At 41.7% G+C, this 23985-nt stretch overlaps 2 protein-coding genes across 3 annotated transcripts in view; both read right to left on the bottom strand.

Annotated features, from left to right (window-relative positions):
- The window catches only part of MAML1 (mastermind like transcriptional coactivator 1), a 41270-nt gene extending 29450 nt beyond the window's left edge, over window positions 1–11820 (bottom strand). For both annotated transcript variants that reach the window (XM_031438027.2, XM_064480169.1), the window contains exon 1: window positions 11245–11820. In XM_031438027.2, the coding sequence (XP_031293887.2) occupies window positions 11245–11553 (309 nt within the window). In that variant the 5' untranslated portion in view covers window positions 11554–11820. The remainder of the gene's footprint in view (window positions 1–11244) is intronic.
- Window positions 11821–13182: 1362 nt separating this feature from the next.
- CANX (calnexin) overlaps window positions 13183–23985 on the bottom strand; it is a 27525-nt gene continuing 16722 nt past the window's right edge. Inside the window, exons 8-15 of the mRNA XM_031437973.2 lie at window positions 23704–23893; window positions 21167–21280; window positions 20716–20872; window positions 19365–19580; window positions 18577–18696; window positions 17556–17682; window positions 17300–17379; window positions 13183–15527 (exon numbers count right to left, since the gene is read on the bottom strand). Of these exons, the coding sequence (XP_031293833.1) occupies window positions 15474–15527; window positions 17300–17379; window positions 17556–17682; window positions 18577–18696; window positions 19365–19580; window positions 20716–20872; window positions 21167–21280; window positions 23704–23893 (1058 nt within the window). The 3' untranslated portion in view covers window positions 13183–15473. The remainder of the gene's footprint in view (window positions 15528–17299; window positions 17380–17555; window positions 17683–18576; window positions 18697–19364; window positions 19581–20715; window positions 20873–21166; window positions 21281–23703; window positions 23894–23985) is intronic.

Below are 23985 nucleotides of genomic sequence, written 5' to 3'. Positions count from 1 at the left end.
CCATCTGCTCTTTTTTCCCCCTTTACTTTTTGGGAAAATTACTCATATATATGTGTAGTTCACATATATTTCATATTTTTATCTAAGATTTTGTTTTCTGAATTAAAACTATTGTCTCATAAATACATACATACATACTTCCTCTTATCTATCTCGTTAACATCTCTTTGGCCAAAGCAAGCCGTATGTCCAAGCTCCAAATCAAGTAATGGGCAAGTATACTCTGCCTGCTTTGAAGCTATGGCAAGGGTGTGTAGGTTTGTGATATGATCCAGAGAGTGAAGAATTGAGACCAAATATTTCACTTACCCCCACATAACTAAGGGATATGACATATCCCCATCAATAACAGCAGCTGGGGGGAAGGTAGAGTAGAGGGTAGAGCTCAGTGGTAGAGGGCATCCTTAGCATTCATGAGGTCCTGGGTTCAATTCCTAGCACCTCCATTAAAAACAAATAAATAAAACCTAATTACCCTACCCACCTTCAAAAAAAAAAAAAAAAAAGACAAAGCAAACAAACAACAGCAACTCATTTTTAGCAGGGATAAGGGATAAAAGTCAGGCAATAGGTGGAAGAGAAAGGGCATCAGCAGACAAGAGGATGTGCACTTGCAAAGTGCCCCAAGTACAGCAGTCCGCCCTTCCCCACGAGGCTCCACCCACAGGGAAAGCCTGAAACCACAGGCGTCCTGAGCTCTGTACACCCTTTTCACTTAAAGCACTTCACAGCTTCTCTTAGGCATCTCCAAATTTCTAGCATCACTAGTCTTGCGCTTTGGGATTGTTATTAAGTAAAATAAGGGTTAGATGAAAACATGCACTTAAACTCTGAGACAGCCGACCTGATAACCTAAAGGGCTACTAAGTGACTAAAGGATGTGCAGAGTATACAGCACAGATATGCTGGACAAAGGGGTGAATCATGTCCCCTGGGGAACAGAGCAGGAGAGCACAAAATTTCATCACTCTACTCAGAATGGCCCACAGTCTAAAATTTAATGAATTATTTCTAGAATTTTCCATTTAATCTTTTCAGACGAGGGTTTGATAGTAGGTAACTGAAACATTAGAAAGCAAAACCAGAGATAAGGGGGGACCATGTTAATTCTGATATACATGCCCCTCTGCCAGAGAGCGTCTTTGACTGAAAATCTCTGTTCTACACTAAATAATATATTAACTAGTAATCTGTTTCTAAAAAACTTCTAGTTTTTATAAAGTTCTTTATTATGTATGATCTCCTCTGCAGAAGCTAAATGGCATTGGAAAGACAAAGAGCTCTGAATTGGACTTTGGTTTGAATTCTGGTCGTATCACTGAGTTGGCAATCTTCGCAAGTTAACCTATGAGTCTCAGTTTCCTTACATGTAAAATTGGACATAATATCCACCATATGAAACTGCTACAAGGACTAAATGACTATATTTAGAGAGTCTGATCCTTGTAAAATTTTCTTTTGACCTGACCAGCTAGGCTACTTACACCAAAGCAGACCAGGCCGGATGCCATGATCCCCAAACAGGTACATTACATTCAAGTCGCAGAGGCAGCTGAAGGTCCAATCCCAAGACAGCCGCCCCAATACACAGTAGACCCCCTCCAGCCAGCCCACGGCCTCCTTAATGGAAAGGTCCTGATATCACTAGCCAATCAGCAACACTCAGAGACTTTGCTTTCTCAGCAAGGGAAGAGACAGCTGGTGGTTTTTCTAGTTTTCTCCCCCTGAACCACACCCATCCCCCAGAACCTAGGCTGTGCTGGACTGGGTCCCTGAGTGGAGGTAAAATTTTTCTACACAGTTTACAATCTTTGGTCTCTTAAATATTTTTTCCTCTTAACACCTTTTAACAATGAGGAAGTTGGAGCAGAGAGTGTCATGCCTTAAACCATACAACTACTTTAGGCCAAAATCGTCACTGCGTTCAGATTTTTGACCTGGCCCATAACTAGCTTTATCTCACCTGCATGCAAATATTGAACTATCTTCCTTCTGCTTATCAGCAGCATCCTCCTTCCCTGAGACACAAGGCCTACTGTCTCTTCTCCTTTCTGCTTACATTAGCATACTTTATTCATACCTGTACAGTAATAAAGATACTATACAAGAAGGGAGATACATAAATATAAAATTTTTCCTTGTTTTATATTTAGGCAGAAAATCATAGCATCTATCACATCTTTTTTTGACTGACTTTAAAATTAGTCTTTCTAATATCATTGATATGTCTCTATTAAGAAGCCTTTATAATTGCTAGAAAATTTGGGGGGCATGTGGTTTGGAAAAATCATAGTTTTGATCTTCTAATTTTTAAAAATTTGCGGTAAAAAACCCATACCATAAAATGTACTGCCTTAACTATGTTTATGTGTACAGTATAGTAGCGTTAACTATATGCACACTGTTGTGCAACAAATCTCTAGGACTTTTCATCCTGCAAAAGTGAAAAAGTGATCCATTGAATGAGTCCCCCTCTCCCTTTCCCTCCAGCCCCTGGCAATTACCATTCTACCTTGTGTTTCTAAGAAGTTTGATGATTTTAGATACCTCAGGTAAGTGGCATCACACAGTATTTGTCTTTTTGCAATTGGCTTATTTCACTTAGCATAATGTCCTCAAGGTTCATCCATGTTTTAACATGTGACACAATTTCTTTCCTGTTTAAGGCTGAGCAATAGTCCTATGTATGTATACAGCATATTTTCTTCATTCATCTGCTGATGGAAACTTAGAGTGCTTCCACCTCTTGGCTATTGTGAGCAAAGTTGCAATGAACATGGCAGTATAGAACAGGGCCTACTCTCTTATCTCTGCCAACTCCACCTCTGAAACGATCCCAGCTGAAAAACACACAACTTCTGACTCCCAATTCAGAACTCCTTGCACAATATCATTAATACTCATTCCACAGATGCTTGCTGAGTGCCAAATATGTGGCATGTATGGCGCTAGACTATTGGTCTTGCTCTTAGGTTGCTCTCAGTCTAATGGAGAGCAGCAAACACACCAATTAAAGCTCAGTCCGGTTGTTCTGACAGAGGTTAAGCACCTCGTCTGGCTAGGAGGGACTTAGGGAAGAGGTCTTAAAGGAGATGACACATGAGCAGAGTTCTGAATGGTGAGCAAGCATCAGACACTATGAGACCAGGGAAAGGCGTACACATTAAGACACCAAGACACATTAGGCCATTTTCAAAGAACCACATTCACAGTATTTGCGGGGTCTTGGAGTGCTGCACATGGGCTTCATTCCCAAGGTGCTGGACGCCATCCCAATGACATGCTGCTCCATGTGTTCACCGTGTACCACGGTCTCGTCTGCTGCTCTGCTGGGCAGTAGTTCTTTATTGACTTAGGGGACTCGGGCACCTCAATTGCCAAAGTTTGGCCTGCAAGTTGGGATGCTCTGAATTCAGATATAGCACAGAGTGGGTAGCAGGAGTGGTAATATTCTTCATTTAAAGACGTCATTCTAGCAATTCTCCAAGGAAGAAATACAAATGATCAATAGGCACATGAAAAAATGCTCAGTATCACTAATTATCAGAGAAATGCAAATCAAAACTACAATGAGGTATCACCTCACACCAGTCAGAATGGCCATCGTTCAAAAGTCCACAAATGACAAATGCTGGAGAGGCTGTGGAGAAAAGGGAGCCCTCCTATACTGCTGGTGGGAATGCAGTTTGGTGCAGCCGCTGTGGAAAACAGTATGGAGATTCCTCAAGAGACTAGGAATAGACTTACCATATGACCCAGGAGTCCCGCTCCTGGGCATATATCCAGAAGGAACCCTACTTCAAAAAGACACCTACACCCCAGTGTTCATAGCAGCACTATTTACAATAGCCAAGACATGGAAACAGCCTAAATGTCCATCAGCAGATGACTGGATAAAGAAGATGTGGTACATTTATACAATGGAATACTACTCAGCTATAAAAAACCGACAACATAACACCGTTTGCAGCAACATGGATGTTCCTGGAGAATGTCATTCTAAGTGAAGTAAGCCAGAAAGAGAAAGAAAAATACCATATGAGATCGCTCATATGTGGAATCTTAAAACAAAAACAAAAAAACCCATAAGTACAAAACAGAAACAGACTCATAGACATAGAATACAAACTTGTGGTTGCCAAGGGGGTGGGGGGGGAGGGGCAGACTGGGATTTCAAAATGTAGACTAGATAAACAAGACTATACTGTGTATCACAGGGAAATATATACAAGATCTTGTGGTAACTCACAGCGAAAAAAAATGTGACAATGAATATATGTATGTTCATGTATAACTGAAAAATTGTGCTCTACACTGGAATTTGACAACATTGTAAAGTGACTATAACTCAATAAAAAAATGTAAAGAAAAATAAATAAAGACATCATTCTACCATCCTCAACGAAATAAACAACGTATAGCTCTTTGAAAAGAGTGCTCCCTGAGAGAGCAGAGAATATGGGTCAGATACATGAAGGCAATGCAGTGTCCTTGATGCAGGCAACAGAACTCATGAGAAGGCTCCATACTCTTGAACACTCTCCGTTAGAATTCAAAAGTGAGATGTTAGTCATGGGGATGTACATTACTGCGGGTATTTGAAAACTGAAGTCAAATTTTTTCTGACAGAAAGCTGATTAATTTGACAATGAAAACTGATTTTGCCAATTGCTAAAATGCTTTTACCTGGCAGACATTTGCTATACATTAAACAACCTACAGTCACAGCTCTAAGATTTTGATGAAAATATATCTAAAGAAGATAGAAGTATTTTATCAAAAAATACTGTATTGGCATAGGTATATTGAAATGAATAGTGTTTTGATTTTCCCAACCAATTTTGAGTATATTAGGTTAAACAAAGTCCTTCTAAGTGAAGGAATAACAGGTATAATCAATAATCAACTGATAAGATTTGGTAAAGATTTTGTGTTACATTTCTTGGTAATTGAGAAAATGAATGACTAATGACTAGACTAGGTTATCCTTTTGTAAGTCAGGTTTCTAATTCTCTTTTAATAAACTTGAAAATGTACCTAACCAAGTTGTCAGCTAATTAGTAATTTTTTTTGATCATGCAGTTTACTGACGTATAATCAGTTTACAGTGTTGTGTCAATTTCTGGTGTACAGCAAAATGTTTCGGTCATATATATACATACATATATTCCTTTTCATATTCTTTTTCATTATAGGTTACTACAAGATATTGAATATAGTTTCCTAATTTTTGATGATACATATCACTGTGATTTTAGGCATACAACTCAAATTTCAAAAAATTGAGTAACATTGTTATAATTAAACTTATTCCTTTCCTTTATACTTATTTATGTGAACAAGGATTTGAAATTTAAATTTATAAAAACAAAACAACAGGAACAGAATGAAGAGCTGCCCTTTTGTCAACAATATTCATCCACGGTTACACGAACAAACTGAGGAGGAAAAAGCCTCAGCCACCTCAATAAGGGAGGCATTTCTAATAAACTTATACTTTTTGTTCAACATTTATAAAAATGTATAATGCATTTGTTGATTTGCTGCATACTAATTTACTATAACTCAACTTATTGAAATAAAAAATATATGTAACATACATAAACTTATAAATGCTACACATATTCTTCTGTATAAATCAACTTTAAAAAGAGCTAAAATATGCAGAGAGCTTTATGACCACAGTAAATTGAAAAGCTTTTAATTTCAATTTTTATACCTGTTTTTGTTGCAGAGAAACATGCCAGAGTGATCAAATAAAGATTTTCAAGCACTCATTATGTTGGAATAAAATTACATAAGGCAAATGTAAAAGAAATGCAAGTTCCAGGAGAAAAAGGAAACACTTAAAATTTCTGTTAAAGAAAAGCATTCTTTAAATGGTTGATGCAAGCTTGTCACTAAGGTATTCAGATTGCACTGGGTACATTTTAAAAATTGATCCAACCATTTTATTTTTAAAAGTTAATATTTATAATTTTCTGGAAGTTACAACCTCCACAACTATAAATAGCATTTTTTGCCCTTTTTCTTGTCTCTGTTTAAAATAGCTGATTCATATTAAACATTTGTAGCACTTGTAAAGCTCTGTATTAATAAGTTTCGTATCTCACATATTTCACTTAATAAATTGACTTATGGTAACAGTATACAATTGATCAACAGAATGAATGCATTATAATTTTTGATAAGCTTAAAAATTTAGCATGAAAAGTTTTAGATGCAGACATAAAAATGTGTAAGAGGGTTCACAATGTCTCAAAATTATTTAGTCCAAGTATCAGACATAAAGCTTTTCATGATATGACTCCTACCTTTCCAGCTTTATCTTCCAGCCTCTAGCACTTTAAGTCCCAAATTAAAAGAATTACTGTCATAATTTTATGCTTTTGCTTTATTTCCCAAAGGAATCAAAGTCCTATTAGATGCTCCCTGATAAGAGCGCAAATCCACATGCATATTAGCACATTAAATGCTTGAAAATGTCCTAAATAAAGGAAACTTAAAAAATTTATTTATCCCAGTGTCACTCAAATTTCTTCAACTCCAGAACTGTTTTAGTAGCCCATGAAATTAGTTTCATGGAACACCCTTTGGGGAAACACCTGGCAAAATATTAAGACCCATTTTAAAAGCCAAGTCTTTAAAGTCTTCCAAACTTCACCCAAGGGGCACCCCTTTCCCAATGTTCCCACAGGCTTTGCAGCCCTCAGCAGGGCTTTGCAATGACCTGTTTACCATCCACACTCCATTAGGCTGTGTGACATAGGTCTGGCACCACAGTTCCCAGTTCCCAGCAGAAGCTCAATGTTGGCTGGACAAATGACCAACTTAAAGCTGGAAGTGAAGGAAAGGAGTGGGTAAGTCTCAAGTTTCTACTCTGGATGACTGGACTAGGGAAAATACTCCAAATACAAGATTAGCAGGAAAAAGGGAGAGTCCCTTTTGGCCATGTGGGAAATCAAAGTGGAAATGTCCAGTAGACAGTTGGATTTGAACCTTGGAAGACTGATCTGGAGATACAGCACCTTATTACTATGGGTGACAGACAAAGCCATGAAAGAATCAATGACATCAACCCAGGAAAAGAAAATTGAGTAAAAATAAAGCAGAGGATATAGTTGGCTGGGGAATATTAATATTTAAAAAGTGTGTAAAGAAAGTTTCTCAAGCCAAAAAACTCAGAATTCCCCTCAACTCCTCCCATACTTCCCCCAACCATCCCATCTAACTCATCACCAAGCTGTCACTTCTGCCTTCAGAAACTGTCCAGGACCATCTCTTCCTCTCCATCTGTACTACGATCACCAGCCCCAGCCTAGACCTCAGCAAAAGACCTAACTGCATCCACTCTTACCCAGACCAATCCCAGGCATCCTTCATCTACCACCAGAATGGCCTTTAAAAAATAAGTTAGGTCATGTCGTGTTGCTGCTTAAAGCCCTGCTACTGCTTCCTGCTGCACCTGATCTGATCTTTGCTTACCCACCTCTCATACCAGCTGTCTACCTGCCAGGCTGCTCTGGCCACACTGACCTCCTTTCCGTCCTTCATGCAAGCTCGGAAGGCTCTCACCTCAGACCCTGGGGTGCTGTCTAACTGGAACGTTCTTTTCTGAAATTTTCAGCTAAATGATAACCTTCTGTCATTCAGGTCAAATTAAGACAGAGTGTCCTACCTAAAGTTGCTACTGTAAATCACTCAGTATCACATAACTCTTTAAATTATTTCTTAGCATTATGAAACATTAATTTTAAAAATTATTGCTCTCTCTCCATGAGAGCAGAGTTTTAATTTGTCTTGTTCACTTCTGCATCCCTAGTGACCAAATATGCTCTGGCCCACAGTAGGCACTCAAATATTTAAAGCTGGAAAGAAAATCAGGAGAGAGTAGAACCTAAGAGAACAGTCTTAAGGAGGAAGTCAAGAAGAATGATGACTAAGAAGCCAATGAATTTGGCAATTCCATCTTTGGTGTTCTTTAAGGGGGCAGCTTCAGAAAAGTAGAAGAGGTAGAAGGCAGATTACAATGGGCTAATGAGCAAATGGGAAGTGCAGTGGAAAGGGCAAAGGGAAGGAAGAAGATGGAATACTATTCTGAGGGTGAGAAAAGACAAAAGGAAGGAGAATATTTGCTTATGTTTTCAAGCTGAAGGGAAGGACCCAGTGGGAAAGGAGATAACTGAAGACAAAAAAAGAAAGAGGGTGCTAGGAACAGGTCCCAAATGTTATACGGAATAAAGGGATCCTAAAACCACATCAGTGACCTTTTCTCTAAAATGACCCCACATGATTATACTACATCATCTGTTCTATGTCCAGCAATATTTATTCCCAGAAAATAATGTTATTTGCATGATTCTTATGTAAGTTTGGTCATTAATCATTATTAAAATTTTGCACAACTTTCTTAACTCTTAGGAGGTACACACTAGGGTGTCGGGGGTACCTACTGCAAATAGGTACCCAGAGCCATGTGTGCAGTGCCCCCACAGGTGGTTTAGAGAACAAAGGTTTCAGGGAGAGAGAGCTAGTGAGGAGAGAAAGAGAGCATGTGTGCAAATGATAAAGTAAATGGGTCATGATGATGACAATGGGTGGAATCTAAGTGGAGGGTATGCAGATGATCTTTGTACTGTTTGTGTGGCTTTTCTCTAAATTTTAAATTATGTACAGATAAAAGTTAGAAAGAGAGCAAGAGAACTTCTGCTTGCCTGAACTAAGCAGGGAAGGTAACGTCCATGAATGGGTGGCAAGCAACTGTCAAATTTCTTCAGAGACTATCACAACTACTTAAGGAGTAAGCAGCCAAAGTGTGATAAGGGGACGTGGCATAAACCTTTATAGCATTTTACTGAAAGAAAATGTTCAAGCTATTGTAGAAGACTATTTCAATGACAGAATGAATGTTTGTATAATTCTCTACAATCTGGCATCCCTAATAAAAAGAAGTCAATTACAACTATCATTAGAAAACTACTATTTGGCTTATGAGTACACATAGTATGAAGAAACCCTAATAGGGTCATTCCCTGACAACTAGGGTAGAAAAAAAGTCTGATGCCCTGTTTCTGATTCAACTCTAGCAAAGTAGACTTAGCTGCGGTGGAATATCCTAAGGGAAAAAAATAACCAGAAGGTGAACTCTGTTAGTAAATTTGATTTGATCCCTTTTCAGTTGTACCAATGGTTTGCTCATGGTAACTTTGTCTATAAAACAGCTGTCTATGAGTTTTATAGAACATTTGGGAAAAAATAATAGTATTCCTTATGTAAGGAATATTAATTAACTCAAATACATACATAGAACTGTCCAAAATAACAATGACCAAGAAGCAGTTTCTCCCCTTCATCTCTCTGGGCAAAGCTGTGCCCTCTCTCCAAGTCAAAATCCTATCTAGGAAGGCAAGGACTCTCTCCCCCTTGGAACTGAAGGAACCACCAAAACAGAAAATGCCGCTGTGTTCTTAGTGACACTGATCTCCCGTTCTTAAGACCCCACTCCAAAGGCCAAAGGGCTCACCTAGAATCACTTGGAGACTGAAGTGAAAAGGGTCCCTCTTCCTAGTAGGGAGGGGGAAGAGCACTTCCATTCTAAAGTTTAAACTCATGAAATCCAAGGGTCAAGGTCTAACTTGATAAGACATCAACATAACATGGCACACCTGATCAGGCTCCGACACCCAAAGGAATGACTGACAGGCCAGACTCGAGTTCTGACACACACACAATTAATTTTTCTTCAAACAGCATGCCCAATTTCTCTTGAATAGTTTAGGATAAAAATATTACAGAGAGTCTAAATTCTTGCTCTCTATAAACAATTTGAATCACTACTAATATACTTTCTAGGGAGTGTTCAAGGCAACTATTTGTGTGTAAAACTAAGATTTTTCATGGGCTTTCATTAGTTAATTGGAATGACACCCACAACTCAGTCTTTCCTTTGACTGAGTCAAACCCCTCCCTGTCTCCCAGGGGTTACAATCTAGTTGGCAAGACATGACCTTAAGTAGTATGTGACTATGTTCTTAAAATAAATATCACAGACAATACATTTCCTAAAGGTTTTGACAAAGGAGATTCTAACTGCTGGGGGGTAGGGTGGTCAGAAACTAGCGTCAAAGAGAAAGATGAGCTGGACCTGAAGGGTAGCAGGGTTCTGAAAGGTGAATGGGGAGAGGGTCCTGCAGGCAGCCTTTTCATTTATGAAATATTTTCACATCCACATTCATTTCTTTTGAGTCTTATAAGAATCCTAGAGGATAAGAAGCCAAACACACCCTCAGTTTACAGATGAAAACTGTGAGGACAAGAAGACTTGACTATATGAGACTTGATAACAATAAACAATGAAATGTCCAGCAGCCCATGCTAGTGTCAGAGTGAATAAGGAAAATAATTCAACCGGTGCATAGGACCTGTGAGGGACATAGCATTTAGAGGGAGAAAAAGACTAAATGCCTAGACTAGTTAGGGAAGATACTCCAATAGCCCAGGTGAGAGGTAATGAAAGCATGAATTAAACAACACACAAAACCAATTAAGTCGATAACATGTGTTCTAAACTTTAAACTACCAAGAAAACAACAACAAAAAAAACCCCATCAGTTTCAGGGAGGAAAATCTCTAACCAACAAGTTTCCCGGATATCTACCCAAAACACACTCGGACATCATCAGAGACTTTAAACAAGCTTATAATTAAAACTGGAATTGTCAAAAATACTGCTGGAATCACAAGTTCACAAATTTCAGGGTTGCCTTAACAAAGAATACCTTCGTACCACTCAATGAGCAGTACCATGCCTTCACTAAGATTTCCAAAAATTCTAGGATTTTCCATTCAGAACAGTTGGATTTGGTCAACTGGAGCCCGTCTTACTTCCATATTTACAGCTCTGACTCTGCAAAGTGCAAGGACCCAATGGACGTTTGCGGAATAAATGAGGCCACCATCACAGGCAATTTTAACGCCTGCCTGTTCTAAAAATAAAGCTCTCAAAATTTCGGAATCGAGTCTGGAAGGAAAACCTTTCACGACGGTCCGCCAGCCTTCCCAGCCCTTCATGTAAGGTCCTTAGGTCATGTTTTCCCAAAGTAACGCCGCCGAGCCATCCCCCGCAGATGACAAGCGCTCCGTCCCTGACAAGTTAGCCAGACCCGAGGAGGACGGCTCAGGGGACCCCGGGCGGCGTCGGGGCAGCGTCTCCGGGGACGGGGCTTCTCCCCGAGCCCTACTCACCGCGACGGGGCGGCCGTGCTCGGGGCCGTCGGCGGCGTCGAGGCGCGGGGCCGGGGCGGGCGCCGGGGCCGGCGCGGGCGGCTGCCGGTGCTTGCCGGCGCGCTTGGCCTTGGCCTGGATGCAGCGCTGGTGCAGGGCGAAGGTGTGCTGGCGCTCGAGCTCCAGGCGCTCGGGCGAGACGGCCTCGTAGCGGGCCTCGCAGGTGCTGTGGTGGCGCCGGCACAGCTCGATGCGCCGGCGGAGGCGCTCCATGACGGCGCTGTGCCGCGGCAGCGCGAACTCCGCCATCGGGCAGGTGGGCAGCACCATGGGCCGCGGGCTGCACGGGCCGGGCCCGAGGCGGGCCTCTCGGGGCCGGCCGGCACTGCGGACTCCGCTCCCCGCCGGCGGCCCGGCCGCCTCACGGCCACGCCATGGCCCCGCGAGCTGCGGAGCGGGCTCGCGCGCGGCGGCGGGTCTTCCTCTGGCCCTGCTCGGCCCAGCCTGGGCAGGCGCTCGCTGCCCACCTCAGGCCTCGGCCTGGCCCCGCCGCCCCGGCCCCATTGTTTTCCGCGCCGCCGCCGCCGCCATCTTAAAATTGTTTTCAGGGCTCTCGGAAGAGGGCGGGGCCCCGGCAGGCGACCCCGGCGTCACGGCTGACGAACAGGGACTGCAGCCAATCGGAGGAGTAGGAGCGGGCCGCCCGAGGGGCGGGGGCGAACACGCAGAGGGCGCGCTGGGGCTCCCGTGCGGAGTTTAAAAGGAACTCAAGCGAGAGGCGGGGGGAGCGGCTGGGCGGGCTTCAGGCCTGGGCCCCGATCCCAGCGTGACCGACGGGAGCCGGCTCTCGGCGCCGCCGCCTCACGCGGGCCGGCCCTTCCGGGTCCGCGGAGGGAAGCGGGCGGTGGCAGTGCGCAGCCCCGGGCGGCCGCCGGGCCCGGCGGCGCCTCCCCGTCGTCTTCTACAGCGCCTTTAACTCGGCCCTGACGAGCTCCGGAGGCGCCCCGCTGTTCCGGCGTCAGCTGTTCTCCGACCTCATTGCTCACTTTTGGTGGCACAGCCGGCCGGAGTCGTGCAGGGCCGAGCTGGAGTGCTTTCCTCTGGCGCTACTGAGTTACGGAGCCTGTGCTGGGCCAAGAGGTTTTAGGAACGGGTGCTGGCACCCTGACTGCTGGGAAGTTAAACAGGTGCCAATAGCTGCACAGTGACAGCCATCGCCAACAAGAGCGCCGGTATTTGTGACAGTAACTGTTTACTAGGTCAATGAAGATGTTTTATTTTAAAATCAGAAGAAAACAAACTGAGTCCTCATTCAAATAGTATTTGTTTTTATACAAAGGTAGTCAAAACAAAAAATTCAAGTGGCCCGCTAAGGGAAGGAAGTGCTTATCCCATGAGTGCGGTAAACACGGTCCTGGCTGTTACCATTCTTCGAAGTCAAATTTTACACCAGAATTAAATTATTTCTTTTCTAATAGAAAAGGTAACAGTAACTAGGGGCGGTACGCTTTGTGTACTTCTCTTCAGTAAGCAATTCAAAAGCCTAATCCTGCGTAAAAAAAGTTCTGGTCCAACTTTCAAAAATATCCCTGAAATATGTAAGAATATGCAAAAGATGGAGTCTGATTTTGAACAAAGATTTTCTAATAAAAATTTAAAAGTTCAATGGTTCCCCCAAACCTCAAATAATATTATCTACAAATTACCCCGCCCTTTTCTGAGCCGCTATCCCTGTTATACAACTGAAACTACTGAACCCCATTCCAGCAGGAAAAGGAGGCAAAGCCTACACTGAATTAGACTGGATCAAATCCACGTGGTGAGATGATGTAATTATTTCACCGTCCTTAATAGTTTCTGCGTTAGGAAACTCATGTAGTAGCAAAGATTATTAATGCACAACTGAAACAGTACAACGCGCGAACGGAAGGTTACTATGAAGAAGTTCAGTCAAAAGCAGACGCTTAACACAGGGCTTTAATGTAATACCATTTTGTAACACGACAATTTGAGAAAAAGTGTAGAGTATTTTATGGATAAGAGAAATTGAGGAACACATCTGATGGAGTGGGCATTTTACAACAATGGGACAGATAACCAGCATGTAAAATCATAATGCAAGTGCCTTTTAAAGAGCTGAACACTGCTGCTGATCATTCATTGTGTCAGACTTCTAATCAGGAGGCTGCACCTTCAACAGAGTGAAAAAAAGAACCAAAAAAGACTTTCCTTTTTTCTGGACAAACGTTGCTGAATTACCCTGGAAAGGCAAATGAACAGTCTGTTGATATACACCTGTCATTCCACAGCTCAGCTGGAAGAAACTGTAAGGGAGGCATGAAATCTAACGTCAAAGGAGAGTGAAAAAGGCAGATTTCTGGAAATGCAATGATCCCACACACTTGCTTCAAGGAGAAACCTGCAGACGTATTTTCAGGTCTTGCTAAGTAACTGTTTATTTGCACTCAATACATTTGGGAAAGTCAGCTACATAGCTAAGGTGACTGTGACCACAGAACGACAGATGAAAAGGATTAAAGCACTGAACAGCAAGAAAAATGCATCCCACCCTCATATGAATTTAAGTGAACCAGTAAAAAGTTGAAGATAAACAAAATAAACAGACACAGCCTTCATCTTTTACAAATATACTTCCTCCCCAATATCTCCCCAATATAAACACTCTGGAGTGTTTATATATTCAGTGCAAGAAACAGTATCATCGGTACATTTGAAACACCTCTGAAGAATAAAGCTAAAACAACATCTAATTCTGAATACATTTCAGTGTGGTGTAATAATGATATTATTACATTAGAATGATGGGGAGAGGCTCTGATAGCACCCATCTGCATTCCACATGGAAAAAAAAACAAACCTAAGATCTTTTGTTAAAAATTTTACAAGCCACATAGTTTAAAAAAAAAAAAAGGACTGCTTTATCATGTAATTTAAGACACAACTGTTACATGAACTGCAAATGATGACTTAAAAGGATTAGCAGCTACAAAAATTAGAAAACTCATGCTCCTCCCATAAATACTTTTAGCCTGCGCTCAATCATAGTCAATTCTGAATTGGCTTACCTCTGGGTTAGACTTCTGCAGTCTTTACACAGAGTAAAAGAAATGCATAAAAATGCAAGATAGTATTGTGTCTTGTACTTTGACCCTGGAAAGGTGTGGGTCTGCTTAATGAAGGAAGAAGAAACATACACGTAATCACAATAAAGCTTAACATTATGCAAGGCTTATTAATAATTTTCAGCAACGGACTTGCAGGCTGCGCTGTGAAGACAATGCATAGCAGAGGGGAAAGCTGGGGGTCTGGGGACACAGGGAGGGGAAACAGTGTCAACACAGTGGCTGATGTGATGAAAACACCTCCATCTACTCTGGAGCTCACGTGCCCTGGTAGCGTTCCTTAAAAAGCCACCTGCTTGAGAAGGCTGGAGCCCAGACACTCCTGGTGTGTGAAGCCTGAATGCCCGAGTGCCGCATTATGCCACCTCCTCCACGAACTGCATAGCTGTCTGGGAACTGAGCTGTTCCAAGGGCAACAGAACACACTTTATGGTCTAACCAACATCAAGTGAAAAGTTTTTTTTCTTTTTGTATGTCTATTTTTAATACAACTTAAACAGAACCTTTATATAAATTTGGGCTTCCACCCAATTCCTCGCTTCAATTTCCTTAGGAGGAATTGAGTAACGGAAGGAAAACAAGATTATAACCACAAATGACTGTACTTTAAACATGATTATCAATTTTAAGGGACAGAGACACTTGAATGTTTTGTAATACCAAACTTAAAGAACAAAATCAGTTATAAAAACTGCAAATTCATCCCTCTCGCATTTTTAAAGGTTGGTGTTACTTCTGCATGGACAAATTAACACATTAAATTAAGCCAAGATTTTTAAAGACTGGTAAAGTTCTATCACTCTATTTTAAAAAACAAAGATATTTAAAAACAAAAAAATACAAGTTAGTTGCTTCATGTTACATTTCACAACCATTATGTTAAATGCTTTCTTTCTACAGAAACAGGGTCCTTTATGTCACAACTGCAATTATTTACTGCTAGATGTTTAAAATTACACGGGCTAGTGTTCAACCGGAACCTGCTGATGGTGACGCCTGGAGGTTTTCTGAGTTTCAATCTAAGTTGTGTCAGGTCCTCTCCTAGGACCCACACTTGCAGGGGAAGGGGAGGGAGAGGAAGTCACAGATCAAGTTCTTAAGATTGTTTCACTCTCTTCGAGGCTTTCTGTTTCTTGGTGATCTGTTCAAAATTTCATCCTCCTGTTGGTTGAAAAAACAAAAAATTCAATATAATTAGTATTAAAAAAAAGTTAAAATTCACCAAGTTTTCATCAGCCAAGCTAAGTATAACCCATCTGAGGAAAAAACAAGAAAAATGATTAGAAGAAAATGAATGCACCAAAGACAGTGACTGTCTCAGAGGTGGTGGGACTGTGTGTGTTCTTATTTTGTCTGTTTCCCATAAACATGCACTTTTCTCAATCTAACCCATAAACATTTTTTTTTAAAAAGGACCAGACACCAGGCTTTCACGTGTTATCTTGATTAATCCTGAATACTGGCCTATGAACACATTAGCCCCATTTTAAGGCTGAGAAAGATTCATGAGGGCAAAAGGCTATCCAAGCCAAGTCCCATAAAACATTCAAGACCACAAGCCAACAGTGTAGAGATTTCTTATTGTGCAAAGAAGATTGGAGAATATAAAAACATATGTGAGACTGGTCCCTACCTGAAAGAACTCTGCATTCTCATTGAGACAGAATATATCCATTGAAATAGAAACAGCACTGAGCTTTACCAATAGAAGGGCAGAGCTATCATAGCTGGAAGTGGAAACTCAGTAGACTTTTCCAGGAAGGATCAGAATGAAACAGAGTAGTGCTTGGAAAAGGAACCCTGGGAAGAAAGGTGTGGAGTCTTCTTTTCCTCATGCCTCATACCCAACCCACCAGAGCAGAAGCTCACATCGCTCTCTCCTATCACCCTGCTCAGAGCCACCAGCCCTCGCCTGGGTTATTACAGCAGCCTCCTAACCAGGCTCCTTGATTCTCTCTAGTCTGTAGGAAACACAGCAGCCAGAGTAACCAAATCTGGCTGGCCACTCCTTTGCCCCAAAGCCTGCAATGACCGTCCATTTCACTAGGAGGAAAAGCCAAGTGCATGTAACAGCCTAGGAGGCCCCACATAATCTGGCACCTTCCCCACGTGCCTCTTCCCCCTCTTTTCAACCTGCTGGCCACAATGGCCTTCCAGATGAGCACCGCAGGCCCTGGGCCGGCGTTCTCTCTGCCAGGGATGCTCTTTCCGGGGACGTCTCCCTGGCAAGGTTCTTTATCTCTTTCAAGCCTCTGTTGAAATGTCACCTCTCCACTGAGCTCTACCCACCATCTTTAACACTGCAACCCAGCCCACCTCCAGCATGCCAATACCTTTTCCTGTCCTGCTTTTATTTTTCAAAGCCCACTGCTTTTTAACATTACCGTTCATTTACTTCCTTATAATGTCTACTGCTCACTGTCTTCCTTCCACTAGAATTTAACTTCCCCAAAGGTAGGGTCTCTTTGTCTTGTTCACTAACAATGCCTGGCACATAATGGGTACTTCACAAATATTTACTGAGTGAATGAATGAATGAATCCATCGGCAAGAGGGACAAAAATTTTAGAATGCAGTGACTGGTGCAAGAAATATTTTTTAAGGGCACAGTGAGGAGAGGCAGATGAGGAGACAGAACTGTAAAACAATAACCTGAAGCTGCCATCTCAGAAAGCATTTTACTAGTTTCCCCTACAACCTCTGCTCATTACAGAAAGCCATTTTCAGCACAGAAAATACTTTTGAGATTCAGATGTAATCTGGGGCTATAAAATGTCGGCCTGCATCGCTAAGAAGTCCACTTTTACAAAACTGTAACAGAATTTTGACTGCCACTGCCATCGAAAATTACCCTATGAAAAATACTCTCGACTTAAATGTACCTTCACCTGAGTTGCTTGAAATACAAAATATACTCTCCCCCTTTCTGTTACCTCTGCTTTAGGTGTCCTGTCTTCCTCCTCTTGACTGACAGTGCCACCATCTCCTTCAGCATCACTCTTCTGCTTCTCTTCTAAGACAGAAGTCAAAGTAAGATGACTGAGCAAAACCTTACACTTGTTTTTGGTAGTTAGCAAGTATTAGCAGACACCTCAAGTCTAAAACAATCTCGACAGTAACTTGCTTCTAAGGGTTTGAAATATCTTAGGGTGCTGGACTGAAGCAGGTATCCTGGGGTCTCCTTCTTACCAAGTTTCTCTTCACCTTCCTCCTCTTCATCTCCCTTTTCCTTTTCCTCTTCCTTTTCTTCTTCTTCCTCCTTCACATCTGGTTGAGGAGCATCAGTCTTCTTGTACTCCATAGGACTGGCCTGTTTCTGAAACATTCCCCCAAAGCACAACAGTTTTGTTCACATTTTTATGTATGACGTTACCATATAATTATCAAATGCCTATGAGCAAAGTTCTGTACCAGGCAAACGCTGAGGGAGGTAAATAGAAATGAGTAAGACGGAATTCCTGCCTGAGAGCGTCCTCCCCCGTGAGCACGTGTGTGGCTCAAGGGAGAAGGAACAGTACAAGCAAGGGGTCGGGCAGGAATGTGCAGGTCTAACCAGTCAGGTGACCGAGGCACAGACACACAGAACAGGGATGGGGATAAGGCTGGGAAAGGAAGACTGGATCAGGTTACAAAACATCTCGAACGCAAGGCGAAGCATGATCCTCACTTAATAGAAGCAGAGAGCCCAAGCAAAATTTTCTTTTTCTTTTTTTTTTTTTAAACTGCATATAACAAAGGCTAAACAAGAAAAACTGAAGTAAGTGTATATTACCACTACATGTGTTTTCTGACAGTGGGGATAGGGATGCTGAGAAAGGAACACACCATGAGAAATCAAAGGCTGTATTCCAATGTATATAAAATAGAAACAGCCATGCCAGGAAGAAAAGCTGGTTTGTGCCCAGATGGCTAGGTAGATACCTAAGTCGTCTTTTTTTTCTTCCAGAAAGCTGCTGCCAAATGTAAAGGGAAGTAAGACAGTGGCTAATACTGCAAGAAACTGAGGGGCTAACAAACCCCACTCCCATCTGGGCACAGTAACTGGCCACGGAGAGTAGCGAACAAGGTGTCAGAAGTCAGCACCACGTGTGGCCCAGTCACCACTGAGTCGCTACAAAGAAAACCTCAGGCAATATATCTTTAGTTATTTTTAATAACATAAGAATTAGTGAATCAAAAACAAAAACAAAGCGAAACCAACAACTCATACCTTTCCAGAGCAGCAGAAGAGGATGACAAGGAACACAGGCAGAGCCACTGTCAGAATGTAGACCACCCAGAGCCACGGCCGCTCCTCGGCTGCCTCGAGCATCTGCCCCACTACACCTGGCTGAGAAACAAGACGGCTGATATCAAGTTCCGGCTTCTGACCCCAAACAAAGCCCAAGCTGCTCTACTGCGGAGTTACCGCATGGCACTGCTCAGGTGCCTTTTTCAAAGGATTCAAGATGAGATGTTCACATAGTGTAAAAAGGATGTGAAAGAAAAGCCTCAATTCTCCTCCTCTCCTTATCTTCAAGGTGATTTCCCTGTCTTAGGTGTGAAAGCTGGCTCCTTAATCACCTGCAATGGCTCCCAGGACCTCAGGGACCAGGGAATGAAGAATTTCTTCGTATCGATGTCCCTGTCTCTCCAATTCCCAGCCTGGCCCATACACCCAATTATTTGAAAACTCCAGTTATTGCATAAACCAAGATTCAATATTTAAGACTGCACTAAAATATACCCTAAATGGCAAATTTTGTTAAATACATCTTAACACAATTAAAAAAAAATCCTATACACATAACACAAATACAGACTCTCAAGCCATTACATATGCCTAATGAGATCAGGTCCCACACCCTAGTATCTTGCCCTTAGCAGACACAGGTCACACTCTTTATGCCAACATTCCCAAATTAGGGAAAAGACAAATATTAGAGGATAGTTTTTCACAAAAGCAGCAATTAGTTACCTGTAATAAAAGATACAAATGCATAAGAAGCCAGCACAAACCTCAGCAGCCCCGTCAGCAGCTTTCTTCAGACCCCATCCATCACTGGCCCAGTCATCAACTACTCTTCGATCGCTACTTATGATAAAGTTGTCAAAAAAAATGTCCGAGGTCATAGACCACAGCTCTAAACCAATAGCAGTGAAAGGAGTCATTTTGAAAGGTTCCAGATCTTCAAAGAAATCTGGATTTGGTATTTTCCGGGGTTTCCAGATTCCCTAGAGAAAATATTTTAAAAAATCATTTCAGATAATGATCAACACACATTTATGGTAAACCTAAATAAGGATTAAGATGGATTCTGCATGATCTGCAAGGGAAGTGCTGACTTTGTGAAACTTAACTGAGTAACAGGAGGACAACAACAGACACTGCTGATGCCTTTAAGGTGTCTGGACTCCCCACTGCTTTCAGCTTCTAGTATCATCCATGACCTTGATCCAAACCAACACTTTGCTCCGCCTGGCACATTCCAACAGCCTCTACTCTTATCAACTGCTAGTGGGAGTGGGGCTGTAAGTCAGCGGTGACTGAAAACGTACGTCATCTTCACCCAGACATTCCACTTCAGATGACTACCTAGAGAAATAGCTACCAGCGTACTCAGACACGTACAGGGATCATCACTGCGGCAAGGATTCTACAACGGCAATTCACCCAAATGCTCATCAACAAAACAGCTATGCTGCAATTTTTAATTTATCCTATTGACTGCAAAATTAAAAATACATTTAAAAACAGAAAAATATACACGTAATGTATACAAAGAGATACAGCCCTACACCTTACATTTTAAAGTGTGACAAAGTGGAAATTAATGATTTTAAATCATTTGACCAGGATAGAAACAGAAGTGAGACCAGAATCTAAGTGGTCACATGTCCGCAGTAAACGTGAAACTTTACAACATCCCCACCAGCATACTTACCATCTCATTTGAGCCTCAGTCAGTCTTTTTACAGTTGATACTGAGGTCAAGCAATGAGATGACCTGTGGTCAGGGAGTCAACTCCCATCACAGTCCTCTATCCACCCCATCACAGAGATGGCCAATTTGGACCCTGTGGCTGTTGCATCCCTGCCCAATGGTAGCAGGGTACCCAAATCACAAGTTTTCCATTTTTTATTTCTTTATTTTAAAACATAAATTACAAAGCAATTATGAAAGCTCTTCTTTCTAGTTTCATCTTTCAATGCTTAACACATTAAGTTCTCTCTCAATTTTGAAGTTTACTTTGTTTTTAATTCAATAGTTTAAATATAATGATCAACCTGGCAGCCTCACTGCAGAACAAACTTCTACCTGAACACAAAGAGATCAGTGAAGCAACGCAACCACCGAGAGGCACAAACCTGGTAGTTAGGATTGTCAATCATGGGAGGCTTCCATTTGCCCTTGTAACTAGGGTTGTCAATCATAGGTCGCTGCCAGACACCACACCCAGGGGCCGACTCACACTTGGGGTTGGCAATCTGAGGAGCCTCCCATTCCCCATCCATATCTTCGTCCCTGTGGAGATATAAACAAGTTACAAATGGGTTCTGTGATGCAAGACGGTGAAAAGCTGCCTGAGGACTTCCCTGAAAAACTCCTGCAGGGAAACTTTCACTATAGAGCATCATCTTATTTCTGCATTTTCAGTAAAAAGGGTTTTTCATGGGAGATGCATCAAAAAAAAGAGATGAAAATGTAATTAGTTTGTTGAGCTCTACACATAAGTTTGAGCACTTGGCTGTATTTAAGTACTGATTTTTACTTCAATTAAAAAAGCAGGTGATTTTAAACATGAACTAAAGCTCGTACCAATCCTCTGGCTTCTCTGCGTCTGGATCAGGTACATATTCAGGCTCATCGTCTAACCAGCCTTCAGGCTTTGTGGCTTCTTCATCTGGAATCTTGGCAGGGGCGTCTTCATCCCTTAAATACAACAGAAAAAGCCAATTACTGACAACACCGGCCAGACATTCACAATGTCATCCCACTCTGTGAATCTTAAACAGAGCAATCTAAAAATATTTAGGTCTTACCTGATCAAAAAACTTAAAATTCCTCCTAGAAAGTATCTATAAATCATATATCTGATAAAGGCCTAGTACACAGACTATATAAAGAACTTACAACTCAATAATAAAAGACAACCCAATTTAAAAACCAGCAAAGGATTTGAACAAACATTTCTCCAAAGATAAACCGATGCCCAACAGGCACATGAAAATGTGTTCCACATTATTACCCATCAGGGAAATGCAAATCAAAACCAAAATAAGATACCACTTCATACCAGTAGGATGGCTATAATAAAAAAGGCTGATAAAAACAAGTGTTGGCAAGAATGTGGAGAAAATGAAGCTCTCATACATTGCTTGTGAGAAAGCAAAATGGTGCAGCTGCTTTGGAAAACAGTTTGGCAGTTCCTCAAGAAGTTAAACATAGTTACCATATGACCCAACAACTCCACGCTTACAATTATATCCAAGAGAAATGAAAATGTATATTCACCCAAAAACCTATACATGAATGTTCACAGAAGCATTATTCATAACAGTAGCCAAAAAGGGGAAACAACCCGTCAGTCACATGAGGATTGGATAAATAAAATGTATCATCCCCACGATGGAATTATTATTCAGTCATAAAAAGGATGAAGTAGCGATACAGGCTTCAGCATGGAAGGACTCTGAAAACATTCTAAGTGAAAGGGGCTAGACACAAAAGACCACATTATTATTCCACGTCTAGAGCAGGCAAATCCACAGAGACAGAAGGTAGATTAGTGGTCGCCAGGGACTGGCAGGAGTGGGAGATAGGGAGTGACTGCTTAATGGGTATGAGCTTCTTTTTGGATGATAAAAATGTTCTGGAATTAGACAGCAGTGATGGTTGACCAACACTGTGACTATACTAAACCACTGAATTGCACACTTCAAAAGGGTAGATTTTAGTATGTGAATTATAACTCAAATAATTACTCTTTAAAGTTCATCAAGAAGTACCTAATTTCAAAGCTTTACGCAGTCACTGCAAGACAGCACCACTTCAACTGGTAAGCAAAGACACCTGCTGATCTTGGTCATGATTATGCTCGTTTTTGAACTATGCTAATTTTAAATCAATTGTGTGAGAATTAAACTTGTTTATTATTCAGCTGATCTTTTAAGCTAACAATCACTCCTTGACCTCCAAAATAAAATAGCTAGTTAAGGAATACAATTCTGAACGAGGCCGAGTCCAAATCTAATGTTCACCAAATATACAAAAAAACGCAGCCTTTATACCACTGCCACATAAAAATATCAAACTTCTAAGCCTAAAAGGAGACGTCTACAAATGGAAGACCAGTTTCCATCATTTGTCCTGTCCACTTTCGGACACTTCCAAAAGCCACCGTATGAGTTCAAACGTGGCCGTATACAAGAGTACAACCTGCCTATTGACATTTCTCACTACTCTCCAATCTGTACCCGTAAAAAGCTAAACATACTCAACTTCCCTCATACATGTTCACTCCTATTCCTCTACTTTTAAAAAATTATTTATTTATTTTTATTTGGGGGGGGGTAACTGGGTTTCCTTGGTTATTATTTTTAGTGGAGGTACCGGGGATTGAACCCAGGACCCTGTGCGTGCCAAGCCTGCGCTCTATCCAAGCTACACCCTCCCCCCGCCCCGTTCCTCCGCTTTTGCACATCATGTTCTTCTTCAACCAGGGAGCACATGTCCGATCTTCACCAGTTACTTAATTCTTGCCCTACTTTCGAGCCTCAATCTGACTTGCCCTGCTCCAAGAAGCTAGCTAAGTGAGGTATACCTGGTGTTCTGGTCACCAAGGAACACCTATCAGACCACTCCCCACATAGGTGCCAGCCGCATCTGCCTGCCTCACACCTGGGCTGGGAGTTGTGTAGGCAGCTGGTGTTCTTGTGGCTTTGTATTCCACTGCTCAACACAGAGCAGAGCTCTCTTGAGTACTGTTCAAATAGGAAAAAGGTTGTTTTTCAAATTAAAATTAAAAATTTTAGGACTCCAGCTTTAAATGTGAATTCAATGGAAAGGCTAGACCCAAGGTTCTGCCACAAATCAACCATGTTACCACAGGCAAACTCCATCATCAATTTCAGCACTTTATGGCTTGTAAATGGACTGAGGCAACCCAGACGATCACAGTGATGCTAGATCACTTGGTGCTCGATACTGTTCAGCGATAGTAGTCTACGTTGCTCCTAACATTTAGACTGCATCAGATTACTGAAATTATCAGATCTCAACCAACATTCAATTGTTCAAGCCATGTAGAATATACAAAATGCTCCACTGCGCTCAGACAGGTCCCGAAGACTCACCAGTCATCTGGTTTGACAGCATCGGGATCTGGTATTTTTGGTCTTTCATCCCAATCTTCAGGCTTCCGGTCTTCTGGGTCCTCAATTTCACGTGAAGGATTTACAGGAGGAGTCATGTCATTTAATAGGTTTCCACTGTTCACCACAGACTGGTCCACTAATATTTCAAAACTATTATCTGGATTCAGGACTGAAAAAAAATTAGATGTAATTTTTAAAAAGTTAATTAGCCACTCTTTTTCAAGCTCTTTACCATAAAAGATCACATTTCTAACAGGAAGT

This window comes from Camelus dromedarius, chromosome 27 (genome assembly GCF_036321535.1).
Source record: "Camelus dromedarius isolate mCamDro1 chromosome 27, mCamDro1.pat, whole genome shotgun sequence".
NCBI lineage: Eukaryota > Metazoa > Chordata > Mammalia > Artiodactyla > Camelidae > Camelus > Camelus dromedarius.
This window is presented reverse-complemented; position numbering and strand designations above follow the sequence as displayed.